This window comes from Zootoca vivipara, chromosome 9, assembly GCF_963506605.1.
Source record: "Zootoca vivipara chromosome 9, rZooViv1.1, whole genome shotgun sequence".
Taxonomy (NCBI): domain Eukaryota; kingdom Metazoa; phylum Chordata; class Lepidosauria; order Squamata; family Lacertidae; genus Zootoca; species Zootoca vivipara.
In genome coordinates this window covers 10,881,608-10,893,872 of record NC_083284.1, presented here as the reverse complement: position 1 = coordinate 10,893,872, position 12,265 = coordinate 10,881,608, and the positions used below count along the sequence as shown (strand labels likewise).

Here is a 12,265-nt window from a genome sequence, read left to right as displayed (position 1 = left end):
TGCCCTGCTAGTGAAATATAAGACTTTCACTTTTGTGTGCTTCTGTAGCTGCTTGTGTGTAAATGCTAAAACCCAGTACTCTCTAAAATCCGATTAAAAGGACACACATCACTTAGCAAGATAAATTTTATTGTTTGACTTTTCTGTACTTAAACATACAGTAAAAAAAAAACCCAATCACTTTAAATATCATCACATTCTAGCGGGATTGCAAATTTATAAAAACAGATTACTGTACAGGAAACAGCAACAGTCTGCTACGGTAGAAGATATAATAGCATGTTTTTTTTTTAATTGCCTTCATTTATGCTAACAAGTTAATTGCCACATTATTCTTCTGTGGTTCTAATCATATCACAACACCTGCTCCAGCAGTATTTTAAACATATTTTGATTCTGCTAGAAAGCAAGTGGTCAGGCTTCTGAAAACAGGATGGACCAGGAAAAGCCAAACCTGAGAATTTTGGGAACCGCATTTCTGGGAAGGGAGAGACCGGCGTTTCAAAACACAGAATGACAGAGAGAAATGGAGGGGGTGGAGGAGAGACACAGGGCTACAATGGCACATGTGGAAAAAGCAAGCAGGATTGGGACATTGAACCCACCCTCCACCCCTACTTTTCTGCTTGACCCCCAACCCAATCAGATTTTCTTCCAGCCAAGCGGTGGGACAACAGTTGCCACTTCTCAACTTCAGGCGAACCTCCCCCCCCCAACCACCCATGTAGTTTATAGCAATTTTGCATTTCTGAAAATCTCGCATCCTAATGCACAGTTCATCCTAATGGCGTGTTAAAATATCCTGAGCATCTGCGGAAGTCTTCCTAAGTCTCATCTAAAGCTATAGTTTTGCGGTGGAGTTAGAATCATAGAATTGTAGAGCTGGGGAGAGAGAGGCAGATTTTCAGAAATACAAGCCCAGTCTAATTTTTGACTCAGGCAGGATTGGGGGGTCTCTCTTCACCCCCCACCCCCCGCACCCCCATTGTTTTGAGCAGACAGGATTTGAAAAGCAGAGAGGAAAAGTGTCGAGTTTCACATTTGGAACCGGCCAGGGCACCATTCGTCCTTTGCCTTCCAAGGCCCTCACAGACATCAGTTTTCCGCAGCAGCAGCAGCAGCAGCAGCAGCAGACTTTTGAGTTCCTGCGATGAAATTGTAAATAAAAAAAGAAATGGAATACAGTATGGTTAAAATCAGAAAAGCGCATTTTCTGTGTTGACACAGCCCTGCAGACCCCCGACCAAGGTGAACGGAAAGGCTGGGGATCAGTAAACTTCCTATTTTTTTATTTTCGCGGCAGGCCTGTGGGCAAGAATCCAGTAATACTGTGGTCAGCTTGGCGGCCTGCAGATTCTGCAGGCTGCTTATTTAAAAGATGGGGAAATTCCATTCTAGGGCCAAAAGGGCATGCTATCCGAAATGCAGCACTAGAGGGGGGTAGGGGCATCTCCAAATGGGAGAGCAGAGAACGATCGCTTCCTGGGACCTTGAATGTTGCTTCCAGGCTGTTAGAGAATGCTGGGCAGGCTAGACCAACCAGTTCGCAGGCTCAAAGGCAGCCAGGGAGGGGAATGTCTGTTGGACTGTCTTCCTGTACTGTTTTCAGTCATTGGTCTATATATTTATGTACGTGTTTGCCTTGTACATTCATGAACATTTATTATATACCTAAGACCTTAAAATTCTTATAACAGAACTTACGTACTTTTAATAATTCGCACTAAATTCTGCACCCATTTTGCTTCAGGGCTGACACAAACTCTGGTTCCTCTCCGCTTGAGTGTGATTCTGTAAAACAAGCAAAGTGGAAAGAATTTGGAATTAGCAGTTTGTGCAAAGCAGGCAAGCTGAACTGGAAGCCTCATTAAGAAACCTTTGAGAGGAGACTGCTTGATGGGCACAGAGACCAATCTTCAGCCCCCTGCTCAGCTATGAGCTGAGCGTTGAGTAAGTCACCCACCTATTTGTCTATTCAGTTTTGTGGTCCCTTCTATGATAACAAGGAAGGACAACTTGCAGCCTGCACCCAGGAATAGCAATGCAAGTAACAGCAGTACCTGCAATTGCTACCGGTACTCTACATTTTTTCAGGCACCTAAAAAGCAGAGACATCACCTTGCCTACAAAGGTCCGTATAGTTAAAGCTATGGTTTTCCCAGTAGTGATGTATGGAAGTGAGAGCTGGACCATAAAGAAGGCTGATCGCCGAAGAATTGATGCTTTTGAATTATGGTGCTGGAGGAGACTCTTGAGAGTCCCATGGACTGCAAGAAGATCAAACTTATCCATTCTGAAGGAAATCAGCCCCGAGTGCTCACTGGAAGGACAGATCCTGAAGCTGAGGCTCCAATACTTTGGCCACCTCATGAGAAGAGAAGAATCCTTGGAAAATACCCTGATGTTGGGAAAGATTGAGGGCACTAGGAGAAGGGGACGACAGAGGACGAGATGGTTGGACAGTGTTCTCGAAGCTACGAACATGAGTTTGACCAAACTGCAGGAGGCAGTGCAAGACAGGAGTGCCTGGAGTGTTATGGTCCATGGGGGTCACGAAGAGTCGGACATGACTAAACAACAACAACAACTCTACATTTTTTTCAGGCATCTAGTTGCTATTTTGACTTTGAAATCCAGCATCTGCGCCATCATAGAATCATAGAACTGTCAAGCTGGATGTAAGAAAGTGAAAGGCTTTTGGGATATGATATATAATGAACTTAAGAAAATGTTGAAGTATACATTTGCTTAAAAAAAAACCCATAAGCCTTTTTACTAGGAATTACAGATACTGGAATTAAAAAACAAGACTTAAAACTTTTCCAATATGCAGTAACAGCAGCAAGAATATTAATCAAATAAATACATTGGTGGGATTGCAAGAAGCTCCGTAAATTGCAAAATAGGAAAGTCGCTGTAATTTGGATTTTAGAGATTTTTTTTGTAATAACCTAAATCAATGATTGATAAGAGAAATATAGATATTAGAGATAAATGTTAGAAAATCATATGAAGGGTTTGATGGAAATCAAGGCTTGAAAAAGCCAAAGTGATAAAATAAGGAGATGGATATGATCATTGTAATGTAAAAAAATTAATAAAATATTATACAGCAAAAAAAAGAACTGTCAAGTTGGAAGGGACCCCGAGGGTCATCCATTCCAACCCCCTGCGATGCAGGAATGTCATTCACGCAATGCACCTTTACATCTGTGTTGCATAATGCGTGAACATCTCTTGTAACCAAAATGACCCCATGGGCCAAATGGGGAGGTCAGTTAGGACCACATAGGCCAGAGGTTTCCCACCATAGGCACAATACAGCACATGTCAGGGTGTTATTTAATGGCAAGTAATGCAGATAGCACCACACTTCCCAGCACGTCCTGAGAAGCAGGAGCGTGGGAACACAAAAAAATACACAAGAGATGGCAAGGATAACGGCCAAACAAAATAATGGAAATATGCAACAGGGGACTGCTGCATATCTGTCAGGATTTGATTCATAGAAGAGAAGAAGAAGAAGAAGAAGAAGAAGAAGAAGAAGAAGAAGAAGAAGAAGAAGAAGAAGAAGAAGAAGAAGAAGAAGAGTAGTTTGGATTTGATATCCCGCTTTATCACTACCTGAAGGAGTCATCAAAGCGGCTAACATTCTCCTTTCCCTTCCTCCCCCACAACAAACACTCTGTGAGGTGAGTGGGGCTGAGAGACTTCAGAGAAGTGTGACTAGCCCAAGCAGCTGCCTGTGGAGGAGTGGAGACACGAACCCGGTTCCCCAGATTACGAGTCTACCGCTCTTAACCACTACACCACACTGGCTCTCCAGTGAAGGGACCACAAGGGTCATTTAATCCAATCCCCTGCAAAGCAGGAATCTTTTGCCCAATATGGGGCTCAAACCCATAGCCCTGAGATTGATAGTCTGATGCTCTACTGACTGAGCTGTCACAGCACAGGAAATACCAGTCTGCAATGAGGAAATAGAGGAAATCTGCTAATGAGGGAATAAGGCCCACTGAAGAGAGTGAGGCTTACTTCCAGGTAAACATGCGTAGAATTGCACTTTTAAGTGACAGTGAACTTAACCCATTGGGCTTAACCACAAGTAACTTTAGCATGTTCTTTTTATATACAGAACGTTTACACAGGGCTTGTTTCCACACCGGAAGACAGAAATCAGTTGAAAGATTTGGGGGGGGGGGAGTCATTAGTTATGTTACGATTGCCATAACAGTGAAAATCCGGGCAGAAAAGTTGTCAAACTTTTTTCTGGCAAAGTTGTTGAGCTGTTTTGCCCAAAATTGTTGAGCTTTTCTTGTTGTCTGAGGTATTTTTAAGAAAACGTGGGTTGCCGTGCCTCCAGATTTTCCCAGACATTTTTTTCTAGCGATTTCTGCTCGGCCACTGCTTCCAACTGCAGTATTCCGGAGAGGTCGGGGAAATTCTGGACGTATGGCAAGTTATTTTGGATCTTTGCATGACTGAGGTTACTTACATTACTTCCATCTTGTTGCAGGCGCTTCCAGGTGGAAAAATACTGACACTTGCGTATTTTGAAGAAGGGATGAAGGTAGATCTTACTTTTGCACATCTGCAGCCTATCAGCGGATCAAAGATACCTGCGGGCCGAAGATACAGCGATTGAGAATTTGAGAGGTCTCTAGGCAGAGATAAAGGCATTTCAAAGCACCTGGGACTTTGCAGAGCTGCCTACTGAGAACAGCATCTCTACATTGTTTAGCACTAATCTTACAGTTTCTCACTGATTTCTTGGGAAGGGCAAAATGCTCTAGTCTAGGGTTGGCCAACTCCCAAGAGACTCCGATTTACTCACAGAGTTAAAAACTGGCAGTGATCTACCCCCTTTTGGGGGTTCAGGTCAAGGTTGTTGAGCTTTTTTTAGGAAGGAGGAAGGCCCGTTTTTTAGGGGTTCGGGTCAAAGTTGTTTTTAGGGAAGAGGAAAGCCCTGTTTTTGGGGAGTGCAGGGCAAAAATGTTGAGCTTTTTTAAGGGGAGCCAAATTTGTTTAGCTTTTTTGGGGGGAGCCAGTGATCTACCACAGACGTCCAGTCATCTACCGGTAGATCACAATCTACCTGTTGGACATGCCTGCGTCTAGAGGAGGCACAATAGTACAGTCAATGTTTGCAGCTTCACCTCACTCCATAGGTGTGGTCTTCAGTTTCTGCCCAAGCAAGCAGATGGGGGGGAGCCATGTCCCACCTCGAACTCTTTGGAGCAAAGATGGCATCGAAATGTAGAAGTAAATACATTTCTGGCAGGTTCAGAATTCTGCCCACCTCGAAAAGAAAGGGTTGCCTTGAGCTAGCTACTGTCTCTCAGGCCCAGCCCTCCCTCGCAGGATTGTTGTGAGGCAAATAATCGAGCTCCACGGACATAAGGGTGGCAGGGAAACGAAAAGACAAAAGCAGTTTGCTTTGTAAATTTGACGGTTTTTAACCTCCATTCTGTAAATTGGCCAGAGGACCTTGGTTCCTGGGCAGTATAGAAAAAACATTAAATGAATCAAAGGGATAAACTTAAGATTGTAATCATGAATGACCAATCAGAGGGGGAAAGCGGGAGAAGAAAACCCCACAATGATACTTACCTGCGTAGCTGATGTGGCAGGTAAGAAGCAGGGCGAACAGCACAGCCAGGAAGCGGGATCCCATTCTGGATTCGGTTGTCAGCTGCACACTCAGCAAAGGAAGAGCTCAGCCTTCAGCGCTTGCCGGGATGCAGTTTTGGTGGCCAACACGGGCTCTATTTATTCCATAGAGCCGGCCTTTACATCATCAGCCAAGGGGCTATTTTTAGAAATCATATATACAAAGTTGCATCATCTTCATAGCCCATTTCCCATCTTCAGAATTTGCATTGCTGAATTGGCAATTTGAAGCACAGAAAACTTTCAAAAAGCCGATGTCCTTTCTCACTTCTCCTTTCTAAGCCACCTTTCCATTACAGGTCTTGCCACCTCCTCCTTCAATCTTCCGGTGCTTCTGTCTTCTTTCTGTTTCAATAATTTACTTTATTTTGCTGCTGCTGCTGCTGCTATTCTTCTATCGTCTCTTTTTCTATGCACTCCATGATACAAAGGCAGCCTCTGCGCATTTGAAACACAACTCTGGCCCTTTAAACAGCCATAGTTTCCCTGCCAGGATTCCTGGGAACTGTAGTTTGTTCAGGGTGCTGAGAGATGTTAAGGCAACCCTAGTCCTCTCCCAGAGCTACAGCACTCAGTGGTTTCCCAAATCAATCCCTCTTCACAGGAACCTCCGTAAGAACTGTAGCTCTTGGAGGGGAATAGCAGTCTAACCCTAACCCTAACCCTTAGCAACCGCAGTTCCCATAATGCTTTTGGGGAGGGGAGCCATGACTGTTTAAACTGGCATAAGTCTGCTTTTTTAAAAGTCTTGTGTAGACGGAGCCCAAGAGATTCCAACTGAACTTTAGAAAGAACTTCCTGAGCTGTTCGCAGAGGCGTCTTTACCATAGGGCCTAGTGGCGCGTTGCGCCAGGGCGCCGGCCTCTCGGGGGCACTGGCAGGGCACAACCAGCCACTAATCCCTATGGCTCCGCCGCCTCCGCCTCCACCTCTCCCTTGGCTGCAGGAATCAGCGGGCTGTCGTCAGGCAGCGGAGGAGGAGGCAGCGCCCCGGAGCCTTGCAAGTGAGCAACGGGTTCCGGCTGTCTGGCCAGGACTCCGCGCCGCGCCTCCTTCTCCTTTCCCCCGCGCTGTGTGCGCGCTGGTGGCAAAGCCTCTCCAGAGGCCGCACTCTCCCCTTCCCAGCCCTGTGGCTCTCCGCGCGGTGATGGCTCAGCTGAGGTGGAGCCCTGAGGCCTCCCGGCGACGGGGAGGCAGCGAGTGCGGCGGGCCTGTTGTGGGACGCGGCGGCGGCAGAGGACGAGGCACCGTGGTCAGGGCCTGGCGGGAAGGCACACCGCCCTCCCCAGGAGGCTTCGGTGCTGCTCTTCCCCGGCCAAGGCAGCCAGGGGATGGGCTGTGGCCTCCTGCGCTACCCAAACGTGCACAGCTGAGGAAAGTGCAGGTGAGGTGGCAGGTGAGGTGGCAGGCATGCGTGTGGGAGGGTGGGAGGGACAGCGGGATGGGCTCCCTCGGAAAGTGGTGGACTCTCCTTCCTTGGAAGTTTCTAAAGAGAGGTTGGATGGTTGTCTTGTCCAGGATTTTTTGGCTATGATTTCTGCATTGCAGGGGGTTGGACTAGATGAACCTTGGGGGTCCCTTCTGCCTCCACGTTCCTATGATTCTATGATTAGTGAGTAGCATCCAAACCTGAGGTGGGAAGAAAAGAAACATATATAAGTAGCAAGGGGGAAATGACAGCCTATTCAAGCAGCATTCTTCCTCTAAGTTCCCTCTGTGTGCTCTCTGTCTCTCTCTCATGGCTGCAAAACAGTCTGAAACTTCCCTTCTGCTAGTATCGCCTTCTTCTTCTTTGGCGATCCCTCGTAGCCGAGTAAGATTGTCTTCCATAAACACGGTTTTAACAATGAGTCAGTTAAGTGACTGTGGAGGCCAGTTCTGGATCCACACACCCTTCCACAGTGGGGACATTGGTTTCCAGGTGGGAGTTGATCACGGTGTGGATTTGCCAAGCGTGCCTTCCTCTTAGCACGTTTCTCCCTTGCGTCCTGAGTTCAAGTGTCTTCAAAGCGCATGACACCTTTGGTAAAGGCTGTTCTCCAACTGGAGCGCTCGCAGGCCAGTCTTTCCCAGGTGTCGGTATTTATAGTACTGTGCATTTTTTAAGATTTGCCTTGAGAGAGTCTTTGAACCTCTTTTGTTGACTACCAGCAATACGCTTTGCATTTTTAAGTTCGGAATAGAGTAGTTGCTTTGGAAGACGGTCATCAGGCATCCGCACAACATGACCAACGAAGTGGATGTTGAAGAATCATTGCTCCTTGCAGAGTGACAATTCCCAGAGTTCCCTGTTAAACTACTTTGGGAACTGTAGCTCTGCAGGAGGAATAGGGAGCACAGAGCCTGTAGACCAGGAATGGCTGGCCTGTGGTCCTTCAACACCCATCAGGCCAAGCAAACATGGCCAATAGTCAGGGGCAATGAGCAGTTGCAGTCCATAACCATCTGAAGGGTTGCAGTTCTCTGCCACCGTTGCCATGATCCTCAGGAGCCCTGGGAACAACCCTCTACCTTGCCTGAAGACGTGATTTGGTTTCCCGAGGGCAACAGTTATAGCCCGATCCTGCCAAGAAAGGAGGAAAGGAGATCAGAAGCGCTGCTGTTGCATCTTAAGCCACCAGATGGCAGCACAGAGCAAGGCAGTGGCAGCCCCAACAACCAAGCGCCTGCTAGGTATCTACCACACTGTTCTTAAAGGCACAAGGACTACTTTCCTGCACTGAGTCTAGGGCTTGTTGATCAGAAGGTCGGAGGTTCAAATCCCCGCGACGGGGTGAGCTCCCGTTGCCAACCTAGCAGTTTGAAAGCACATCAAAGTGCAAGTGGATAAATAGGTACCGCTCCGGCGGGAAGGTAAACGGTGTTTCCGTGCGCTGCTCTGGTTCGGCAGAAGCGGCTTAGTCATGCTGGCCACATGACCCGGAAGCTGTACGCCGGCTCCCTCGGCCAGTAAAGCAAGATGAGCGCCGCAACCCCAGAGTCGTCCGCGAATGGACCTAACGGTCAGGGGTCCCTTTACCTTTACCTTTAAGCCCCATTAAAAACAAAAGGACTTACTTCTGAGTAAACACATATACCGTTGCATGTTTACCAGGGACTTCTTAATGCAGGGGTGCCCAAACTTTTTTCAAAGAGGGCCAGATTTGATGAAGTGAACATGTGTGAGGGCCGACCAAAGTTGTTGAGCTTTCTTTAGGATTGAAGTTGTTGAGCTTCTATTTTACCCCAGGAGATAAACTGCCACAGGGGCCGGGTTAAACAGACAGGCGGGCCGGATTAGGCCCCCGAAACGGACTTTAGACATGGCTGTCTTAATGAGTACCTTTGCAGCAGAAGACATTTAAAGGTCTCTGCAAAGAATTCAGTTTGCATCGCCATTGGGGGCGAGTGCGGGGTTCTTTGACATCCACACAAACTCATTGTGCGGCGTTTTTTTGTTTAACTTCTAGAGAGTACCTGATCTCAGAGGGAACCACCACAGGAATGATCCAGTTGCTAGATGAAAAGGAAGGGCGAACTACAGTGATCCCAAGGAGTAGGAAATGATACAAATGTGTATTAAAGAGGAGGGGAAAACAACAGTTCTTTAGGGACCCCAATAATTCCTCTTGTCTGATGTCTAAACAACTCACTTGTCAGTCACTGCTCTGACTTGACTCAGTGGCTACAAACAAAGAAAGGCAGGAGCAGCCAGGCTTGTTTGAAGGAAGTGTTACTACCCACATTTTTCATTCTGGTTTTTAAAAAATGTTTGGAACATTATCTATCTATCTATCTATCTATCTATCTATCTATCATCTATCTGTATCTATCGAGGGAGGGGGAAGGTTCCCAAAAAGTGGGGTGGAACAGCAGAACAAAATTTCAGACAAAATACAATAGCTTAAAAGAAATTTATTCTCTTGATCTCCTACAATCATTCAGACAGGGGAACTTGCTTTCTTACTGGTCTGGTTTGAATTAATGCATTCTGAAATTGGAAAAAAAAAGCCCCTAAGATAGTTTTTGGCAGAGTTAGGGGTCCAATCGGTAAACTGAACCAGCATTTTTTTTCCCTTTCCCTTTCTCCTACCCTGATTATTCTCGCAAACAAGGCATTTTGGCATCTTCAATAGAAAAGAGCTCGCCCCCTTCCTCTTTGTCGTGATAACGGCTTTCTTGGGAATGCCCCTCTCTTCAAAAGTTTGCTGCCTCTAAAGAATGTGACTATGTTTGTGAGAGGGGATTTACAACCGCCATCGAAAGAAATCAGCAGAAAAATGTCTTATCGGCGGTTCAAGTGGGGAACAGAAGGTACAGAAAAGTCAGAATCTGTGCTGGAACCTGGCTATATTGTCTCTGATGAATTCAGAAAAATCCTGTGCTTTTAGGGGAGACTTGATGATGGCTGGCTGGCAGCCTGAATACCAATGACTGTGATACTGACAGATTACATACTGTACCTTTAAAGCACACTCTCCCCCCCAAGAATCCCGGGAACTGTAGTTTAACCCTCACAGAACTACAGTTCACAGTAGCCTTAACAACCCACCGGATCCGGGATACTTTGGGAGAAATAACATGCTTTACAATGTATGGAGTGCGCACATCCATCCATCTTCAGAAGCAGAGTCTGTCCTACTGTCAAACTGCTCTTACCATCAGAAAGATAATCCGGCTGCTGAGTTGGAATCTCCTTTCTTGTAACGTGAAGCCATTGGTTCAGGTCCTACCCTTCAGAAAAGGAGTTCAACAACACCTGGACGACCACAGGCTCCCTGAATTGCAGCACGCTTGTGAAAACCCATGACAACCTGCCCTTTTTATGGCACCATGGGAGGCGTGCCATCTGTCAACAGTAGCAGAAGACCGGCTCTTCACTTTTCGCATCTGTGTTTGCTCTGCAACGGTCTCCGCTCAATTCGGTTGCGTGAAATACGGGGCCCCGGTGTAAGGGTGCTGAGGATGCTTCCCACGAGTCACGACACACAATCACCTTGAGTAATATTTACAAGGCTTTATTATACAACTAAGGGACCCAGGTGGCACTGTGGGTTAAACCACTGAGCCTAGGGCTTGCTGATCAGAAGGTCAGCGGTTCGAATCCCTGTGACGGGGTGAGCTCCCGTTGCTCGGTCCCAGCTCCTGCCAACCTAGCAGTTCGAAAGCATGTCAAAATGCAAGTAGATAAATAGGAACCGCTACAGCGGGAAGGTAAACGGTGTTTCCGTGTGCTGCTCTGGTTCGCCAGAAGTGGCTTTGTCATGCTGGCCACATGACCTGGAAGCTATACGCCGGCTCCCTCGGCCAATAATGCGAGATGAGCGCGCAACCCCAGAGTTGATCACGACTGGACCTAATGGTCAGGGGTCCCTTTACCTTTACCTATATACAAGACAGAGTGAAAATGTCCATGACTGTTCAGTCTGAGTCAGAGTCCAGAAGTGCCAGACGGCGGAACTTTCTCCAGCATAGTAGCCTTGCTGCCCTTAGTCTCCTCCTCTCCTCCCTGCATCCCCGCCCCCATTGCTGAGGGGAAGGGGCGATGGTGGTCTCCTCTCCTCCTGAACTACTCAACTGTTGACCGGGCTCCTTGGCCACTGACCCCTCCCCTTCCACAGCGCTCTGTTCTGATGCTTCGGACCTTCCTCGTTGGGTTTCTGAGCCGCCAGCATCCTTGGCTGCCTCTCTGAGCAATGATCCCACCTGACAGCATATCAGAGACCCTGCACTGCTCAGCTGGGCTCTTCGTTGACCCCTGGTGGTTCCCTGACATCTGGCCAACTCTACAATTCTATGCTTCTATGTTCTTATGAGAGCACTCAATACACTTGTTTATTAAGGCCCTCACTTCCTCCCAAAATCTTATCTTCCATGTTCCGGACTGCAGAATCTGGGACCGGGACCGGCAGCCATTTGACACCGGAAGTTGCGTCGACGTAACTTCCGGTGTCGCTTTGCCCTTCTATGGGCACCAAAATGGCCGCCGCCAGCTTCGAAAGTCGCTTGTACGCATGTCAGGAAGTGTGCCGACGCAACTTCCGGTGTCGCTCCGCCCATCTATGGGCACCAAAAATGGCCGCCGCCAACACCGGAGGTCGCGTCTATGCACTTCCGGACATGCGTAGATGTGACTTTTGAAGCTGGTGGTGGCCATTTTTGGTGCCCATAGAAGGGCAAATCAGAAAGAAAAAAAATGGCTGCCGGGAAAAGGTAAGTAAAAAAGGGGTTTTCCCGGGGAAAACGGGATACTTGGCAGCTATGTCCCAAATCCAGCTGCCTTGCCTGCCTCAGTTTTGGTCCTGAAGATGTCTTTGGTGGTGGTGATTCGCTGGAATAATACTATTTCCTCCCATAAGTATCTTCCCCTGCAGCTAAGGTAGAGGGTTCCTCTGACCAATAGGCTTGCAGTCCCGGCCACTGTGCTGTTGATTCACTCAACTGCTGATCTGCTGAGCTGTCAGATCCTTTGGAAGTTAGTGACAGTCGTGAAGCAGATCTGGGTCCTGTGAGGACACTGCTGCGTCCATATGTTTGGCTGAGAGTGCAGGCCAGCTCCCCGCTGTAGAAGCACATGCACAGCACGTTTGCAGAGGACACCAGCAAGGGGTTTCAC

At 47.5% G+C, this 12,265-nt stretch overlaps 1 protein-coding gene across 1 annotated transcript; it reads right to left on the bottom strand.

Annotated features, from left to right (window-relative positions):
- Positions 1–111: 111 nt before the first annotated feature.
- On the bottom strand, positions 112–5,846 carry LOC118083490 (C-X-C motif chemokine 13-like). The gene is made up of 4 exons (XM_060279131.1): positions 5,611–5,846; positions 4,496–4,619; positions 1,709–1,791; positions 112–1,145 (listed from the first exon to the last, which is right to left on the bottom strand). The coding sequence occupies exons 1-4, from the start codon at positions 5,672–5,674 to the stop codon at positions 1,096–1,098; spliced, it is 321 nt and encodes a 106-aa protein (XP_060135114.1). The 5' UTR covers positions 5,675–5,846; the 3' UTR covers positions 112–1,095.
- Positions 5,847–12,265: the final 6,419 nt, after the last annotated feature.

Excerpts from the sequence above, each read along its gene's own strand:
- LOC118083490 (XM_060279131.1), bottom strand. The coding sequence starts at position 5,674 with ATGGGATCCCGCTTCCTGGCTGTGCTGTTCGCCCTGCTTCTTACCTGC. Across the intron at positions 1,792-4,495 it reads TGCAACAAGATGGAAGTAAT|AATCACACTCAAGCGGAGAG; the intron begins GTAAGTAACCTC and ends CTTGTTTTACAG. Across the intron at positions 1,146-1,708 it reads TTTAGTGCGAATTATTAAAA|GAACTCAAAAGTCTGCTGCT; the intron begins GTACGTAAGTTC and ends ATTTCATCGCAG.